At 47.8% G+C, this 7,500-nt stretch overlaps 1 protein-coding gene across 1 annotated transcript in view; it reads left to right on the top strand.

Annotated features, from left to right (window-relative positions):
• psmb10 (proteasome 20S subunit beta 10) overlaps nucleotides 1-3,038 on the top strand; it is a 5,582-nt gene extending 2,544 nt beyond the window's left edge. Inside the window, exons 6-8 of the mRNA XM_030353371.1 lie at nucleotides 139-197; nucleotides 967-1,118; nucleotides 2,329-3,038. Coding sequence (XP_030209231.1) covers nucleotides 139-197; nucleotides 967-1,118; nucleotides 2,329-2,416 — 299 coding nt within the window. The 3' untranslated portion in view covers nucleotides 2,417-3,038. The remainder of the gene's footprint in view (nucleotides 1-138; nucleotides 198-966; nucleotides 1,119-2,328) is intronic.
• Nucleotides 3,039-7,500: the final 4,462 nt, after the last annotated feature.

Raw genomic sequence — 7,500 nt, 5'->3', positions numbered from 1 at the left:
CACGCACAAGAACAGACACGCACGCACACACAGACAGACAGACAGACATATACGCACGAACACATCACCACAGACACACATATTATATACATGCACACACACACACACACACACTCTTAGTTCTTCATGTGTGAACAGGTTCTGGTGCTGCTGCCGCCGTTTCCGTGTTTGAAGACCGATTTAAAGCCAACATGGAGGTACTGTCTAACCCCTACCTGCGCCTTAATGACCTGTCTCTATACTGTCTAACCCCTACCTGCTCCTTAATGACCTGTCTCTGTACTGTCTAACCCCTACCTGCTCCTTAATGACCTGTCTCCGTACTGTCTAACCCCTACCTGCTCCTTAATGACCTGTCTCTACTGTCTAACCCCTACCTGCTCCTAAATGACCTGTCTCCGTACTGTCTAACCCCTACCTGCTCCTTGATGACCTGTCTCTGTACTGTCTAACCCCTACCTGCGCCTTAATGACCTGTCTCTACTATCTAACCCCTACCTGCGCCTTAATGACCTGTCTCTGTACTGTCTAACCCCTACCTGCTTCTTAATGACCTGTCTCTGTACTGTCTAACCCCTACCTGCTCCTTAATGACCTGTCTCTGTACTGTCTAACCCCTACCTGCGCCTTAATGACCTGTCTCTGTTCTGTCTAACCCCTACCTGCGCCTTAATGACCTGTCTCTGTTCTGTCTAACCCCTACCTGCTCCTTAATGACCTGTCTCTGTACTGTCTAACCCCTACCTGCGCCTTAATGACCTGTCTCTGTTCTGTCTAACCCCTACCTGCGCCTTAATGACCTGTCTCTGTACTGTCCAAATGTATCCACTCCCTGACTCCTCCCCCCCTCTCCCTCCCCCTCCTACCCCTCTCCTCCTCCTGGACCTCCCCTCTCTCTCCCCTCCTTCCCTCCTCCTCCTCTTCTCCCCCCTCCCCCTCTCCTCCTCCCCCCCCTCCATCTCCCAGCTGGAGGAGGCTAAGCTGCTGGTGAAGGATGCGGTTACCGCGGGGATCCTCGGGGACCTGGGCTCTGGCAGCAACGTGGACCTCTGTGTCATCACCAAGGCAAACGTGGACTATCTCCGTGGTTACGACCAGCCGGCCATACCGGTCGTCAAGTGAGCTGCTACTGGTCATTCTATAGTTAGTCAGTTATATAGTTGGGTTAGTGATGGTTAGTTTAGTTGTTAGGTAAGAGAGGGTTAGTTTAAGTGTTAGGTTAGAGAGGGTTACTTTATATGTTAGGTTAGAGATGGTTAGTTTGCGTGTTAGGTTAGAGAGGGCTAGTTCACATTTACATTTACATTTAGGGCGTTTAGCAGACGCTTTTACCCAAAGCGACTTACGTACATTTGTCAGAAGAGAAACAACAATATATCTCTGTCGGTACAGTAAGGATGTTCATAGAACCTAGTGCCAAGCACTAACAATCACTAAGTTAACCCATTCCCTGTATACAACAAAGATAGCTAGGATAAGATGCTACACGATGCTAAGTACTATAACTAAATACAACATACGATTGTGCTGACATTAAGTGGCAAGACGTTGGCAGTTTAGGTGATAGGTTAGAGATGGTTAGTTTAGGTGTTAGGTTAGAGATGGTTGGTTTAGGTGTTAGGCTAGAGATGGTTAGTCTAGGTGTTAGGTTAGAGATGGTTAGTTTAGGTGTTAGGTTAGAGATGGTTAGTTTAGGTGTTAGGTTAGAGATGGTTGGTTTAGGTGTTAGGCTAGAGATGGTTAGTCTAGGTGTTAGGTTAGAGATGGTTAGTCTAGGTGTTGGGTTAGAGATTGTTGGTTTAGGTGTTAGGTTAGAGATGGTTAGTTTAGGTGTTAGGTTAGTGATGGTTAGTTTAGGTGTTAGGTTAGAGATGGTTAGTTTAGGTGTAAGGCTAGAGAGGATTAGTTTAGGTGTTAGGTTAGAGATGGTTAGTTTAGGAGTTAGGTTAGAGATGGTTAGTTTAGGTGTTAGGCTAGAGATGGTTAGTTTAGGTGTTTTTCTCTTAATTAGGGACTTACTTCAGTATATCATATACCATCAGTGATCATATGAGACAAATTACCATGTTTAAACGGTTTAGGGTTCACTGGCTCATTAAATACTCCCTTGGCGTTGATTCTACATTCATTCTATAATTTTACATTTAAATATCCACTATCACAAGCTTAAAAAAACACGATTAATCTTGATTAATCACAGCAAAGTTTTGGATTAATTAGTCTATATTATATAATATTTATTAGATAACATTTATGTAAAGGATTGACAGAATTCATAGTTGATGGCCGTGTATTTGTGTGGTAACATGTGGTTCCTTGCGATTCCAGGGGGGGGCGATACAGGTTCAAGCCCGGGACCACGGCGCTGCTGAGCAGCTCCGTGACCCCGCTCTCCGTCGACCAGCTCCCGGAATGACGAGGCGGGGGCTCGGTGGACCCGGTCCGACGGACCAGGACGGTCTGGACGAGGACACGGTGTGGACCACATGGACCCGGTCCGACCCGGTCTTTAACTCGTCTGTTTTCCTGCTCAAACTGCAGTCATCCTGTGAATTAAAGCGCAATGTTCTCTACAAACGATTCATCAACTTTCCTTAAACGCTCTTTGCACTCATAGAACTGCCGGTTTATTTCCTCACACGTGAATATGACATAACAGGTATGGCCCTACGGTGGCCCATACATTCACATATCCCTTCAGCTCCCCCTTTTAAGTCGTTAAGAAATCCCATGAATTACCCAAGGCAGAACAAGTATAATTGGGGGGTAGCCTGCCCGCCATCCACAGCCACGTTAGGGATTATTCTACCCTCGATAGTTGCTGTCCCTATTGCTCTGAAACAGTTCAAAAAGTCCATGTGTTTTCAACTTCTGCAACAGCCATACAGTCCATTTCCATATCCCCATATCCTAACTCAAAAGTGCATTACTTATAACGACTGTATGTCAGTATGAAAACAGTCAAAATCTCAACAATAACAATTTCAATACTGTCAACTTAATAACATATAACATAAACAATCCATGTTTTCATTTCACACTTTCCTCCTCTTTTCTTTTTTAGCAAAAGAAGTGTATTAAAGCCGGCCTAAGAGCTAGGTGTCCCTATACCTGTAAGGAAGTCTGACCTCTGGAAGTCACCTGTACCCCACTATGCGGCGGTGTATGTGGGGATGCATGCATGCCCCACGGCTCGGTCTGGTGGTTTGTCGCTGAGGGCAGGACTGGCCGCAGGAGAAGGCCCACTTGGCAGTGGTGTGGGTCTCTCTCTCAGTCCGCAGCTTCTATTGGTCAGACCAATCTGCAGACTCTGGCAAGGCCTGCAGGTGTCTCCGGTTGCGACGCAGCACTGCGCCGCTGTCCAACTTCACCAGGTACGACCGGGGCTCTATGAACCGGCAAACCACTTCCACCCCTTCTCCCCATCATTCTTAGCTCTGACGTCCTGGCCAGACGTCAAGTGGTGTAAGTGGACATGTGGAAGTCTGAACAGCCTGTTCTGCTGCACCATTCCCCTGGAGGTAGTGAGGGCTAATTGTAGTATGGGCAAAACTAGTGGTTTAGTCTACGTGATACGCAGGTATACGCAGTATACCCACTAGGAAAGCTCAAGGTTTTCCGTATACCCACCTAAAAATGTGCACGGATACGTATCAATCGTTTTGTGACAGAACTTTTACTTCAGTGTTTATTTTTTTTGGTTGGGTATAACTGCAATAAAATACTTTCAGTAGGGGAAGAAGTTATCTCCTACATTCATCATTCATAAAGTTCCCCCTGCTCGCTCGCGCTCTGCCCTGTCTCTGTTGAAGCGCAAAGCTGCCCCTGCATCTCTGCATGTTAGTTGGCGGGCCAAGCCCCTCCCTCTCACGCTGTGATTGGCCACCCACGCAGATTGAAAGTTAACAGTTAAAACAACATGTTACAACGATTAAAAAAAGCACAACATAAACTAGACTATTTCAGTGTTTTAGTTTGTTATAAGCCTGGCCCAAAATCTACTGCTGCCGCTTCGGTTAACCCTGTAGCAGCAGACGCCAGAGCTACGGGGACTAGCAAAGGCACAACAGAAAAGTGTGTGTGTGTGTGTGTGTCGGTGTGTGTGTCGGTGTGTGTGTGTGTGTTTGTGCGCGTGTGTCCAGTCCTCCCATATTAATGTGTATACCACATAACAAGTACTCAACAGAAGACAATGTTTTAATCCCACCATCTCCTTGTTACTTTTAGATGAGAACCCCTGACCAGCCTTTTGGAATGAGTGTCAGGCTAGGGAAATTAAAAACAAGTATCCTTGGTTAGAGTGGAGGGAAAGACACACTGCAGGTACTGGAACATGACCCCTGCGTGTCCATCGCCTCGTCTCAGGACTCATTTACTTTGGCTTTGGAGACCGGATGGCGCGTGAGGCACTCGACCGCGGCCATCAGACGCTTCAGCCTCCAGCCTCTGGATTCCTCCTCATTCAATTCAATTTATATTCAATTTTATTATCGCCCTTAATCACCATTACAGTCTCAAAGGGCTTAACAGGCCAACTATTTATGACACCCCCCTTTACCCAAGAAAAAACACCCAGCAAGTAAGAAACGCATTGTAGGGGATCCCTTCATCCAGGGATTGTCAGGAGTGCATGGGTGCCATAATTTACATACAGGTAAATACATGCAAAACCTATTAAATTGATGATGGGGTGCTGGCCGGTAAACCATGAGGAGAGTCCAGGCATCCAGTCGCAGTCAACGCAACACGCTAGAAAAGACAGAATAGTGAATTAGAAGGGAAGGTGATCCTTCACCTCCGAGTCCTCACCATGGGTCTGCTCAGCTTTAGCGGCTATAGACCTGACTCCAGACGCTATGCCCCCCCGGTGGCAGTGCCCGGAGGCTCACGGACCGAGCCACTCAGTACACCTTGGGAACCAGGACTCCGGATTTGGCCCTCCCGCTGGGCCTGGATGTGAGTATCTTCTGATGAGGTTGGTGCTTTTACCGCGTTATCCGAGTCTGCTTAATCCCTCTCATGTGCGGCACGCGGAACGCGTCCGTTTGCCAAGGTGCATTTTGAGGCATTTTACGCGTCTTGTGTTCACGGGTTCATGCCCTTACAGCATCTATCTCCATTTATACTTTTCTTTCACTTTCTCCCAACTCCAGTTTTTAATCAGTAGGGAACGTGTCGCACGCGAGTTGATATGTGTTAAAGGTGTCCACTAGACCACTAGAGATCAACTTCAATCTAAAGACATCCACCTCGATCTAAAGCCACTAGAGATCCACTTCAATCGAAAGCCACTAGAGATCCACCTCAATCTAAAGCCACTAGATATCCACTTCAGTCGAAAGCCACTAGAGATCCACCTCAATCTAAAGCCACTAGAGATCCACTTGTATCTAATGAGATCCACCTAAATCTAAAGCCACTAGAGATCCACTTCAATCTAAAGAGATCCACTTCAATCTAGAGAGATCCACTTCAATCTAAAGCCACTAGAGATCCACTTCAATCTAAAGAGATCCACTTCAATCTAGAGAGATCCACTTCAATCTAAAGCCACTAGAGATCCACTTCAATCTAGAGATCCACTTCAATCTAAAGCCACTAGAGATCCACTTCAATCTAAAGAGATCCACTTCAATCTAGAGAGATCCACTTCAATCTAAAGCCACTAGAGATCCACGTCAATCTAGAGAGATCCACTTCAATCTAAAGCCACTAGAGATCCACTTCAATCTAAAGAGATCCTCTTCCTTCCCCAGACCACAGGCTTCCTGGCGTGGCTGGGCCAGGGGTCCGGATGTCGCGGGGGGCCTCGAGCTAAACCACGGGACCAACGCGCTAACCCCCAGCAGCCCGCAAACCCCCAGCGGCGTGCTAACCCCCAGCGGCCCGCTAACCCACGGCGGGGCGCTAACCCCCAGCAGCCCGCTTACCCACAGCGGGGCGCTAACCCCCAGCAGCCCGCAAACCCCCAGCAGCCCGCTAACTCCCAGCGGCGCGCTAATCCCTCGCGGCGCACTAACCTCCAGCAGCCCGCTAACCCCCAGCAGCGCCTTAACCCCTCACGGCGCACTAACCCCCAGCAGCCCGCTAACCCCCAGCGGCGCCTTAACCCTGAGGCTGCTGGCCAAGGAGTGCAGGTCTGTCTATCTGTCTGTCTCTGACTGTCTGCCTGCCTGTCTCTCTCTCTGACTGTCTGTCTGCCTGTCTCTGTTAAAGGTCCCATGGCATGAAAATCTCACTTTATGAGGTTTTCTAACATAAATATGAGTTCCCCTAGCCTGCCTATGGTCCCCAAGTGGCTAAAACTTGCGTTCGGTGTAAAACGAGCACTAGCTGTTCTGCTCGCCTTTGAAGAAAACGGAGGCTCAAGCGCTCTGATTTGGAATGTGGTCCGATATGTCATCATAAAGGATCTAAGATCCTCCCTTTCTCCTTTCTTGCCCGCCCAGAGAATGTGGCCCGCCAATGAGACACGGCCGTGCGAGCGCCACATGTGTGTGTGTGTGTGATTACACACACTGTAACGCAAGTGTTTGCTGTCGGTTCTTTGACGTCTCTTGTATTTCCACAACGAGACTGTAGTGGGGGTTATCTCAGCCATGGTTGAGAAGGAATTGGGGGAAAGGAACTTTGGCTTTGACTCCCTGAAGTAGATGAACTGCGACATGCCGCCGGTTGCTGCGAGGATGCAAAAGCACCACCGCCCGGCAGCGGGCAGCCGGCAGAATTTCGGGAACGTCTTCAAATACTGTGTTTGGGGCCTACTAATAGCTATATTAAAGCATCCATAAAGTAGCATGCCATGGGACCTTTAAAGACATGGAGTTGGACAGTGCAATGCCTAAGCTTTACAAAGTGTTATTATCATTAGTGGCAACAATCTGCATACATCTGGTGTAGAAAGGAGCTTCTCCTGTTTAAAGCGGCTCAAGTCCTACACCCGTAACACAATGGGCAATGGCGGTTCTACACGGGGGCATACGGGGACCCATGCCCCTGTAGACATGTCCCTGGCCCCCCCTGTGACCCCCCGGACTGACCAAATAAAGCAATCATGATTTCACTAATTTACGGAACTAATGCAACGCAATGTTCCACACGGGTAACTTAGAGGGGCGCACCCAAACACCGTGGTGCTGCTCCTCGGTGAATGAGAGCTCAGCGAATAAGCGAATAAATCTGTAAATGTCTGGTCTCGATATATTAAGAAACGTAATCATATTTAAGCAAACTCATCGAAGCAGAAGCGAGTATCCAAATGTCAGTATCCTTGCTAGGCTACCAATGTTGTGATGGTAACCACGTATTTTCATCTGTTTTGGCTGTTGCATTGGGACAACAAATACATTTGAGTAAAGAGTAGTAGGCTATCTGCCCGTGTTAAGTAGGGAGGGATGGTTATGCAACGAAATGTAATGCATAACCCTATGTTTCTTTTCTTTTTTTCCTTCTTTTTCTAGCAGCTATCATGAAATGAGGAAAGAACAGTAGAATAGGGAT

Source organism: Gadus morhua, chromosome 4, assembly GCF_902167405.1.
Source record: "Gadus morhua chromosome 4, gadMor3.0, whole genome shotgun sequence".
Taxonomy (NCBI): domain Eukaryota; kingdom Metazoa; phylum Chordata; class Actinopteri; order Gadiformes; family Gadidae; genus Gadus; species Gadus morhua.
This window is presented reverse-complemented; position numbering and strand designations above follow the sequence as displayed.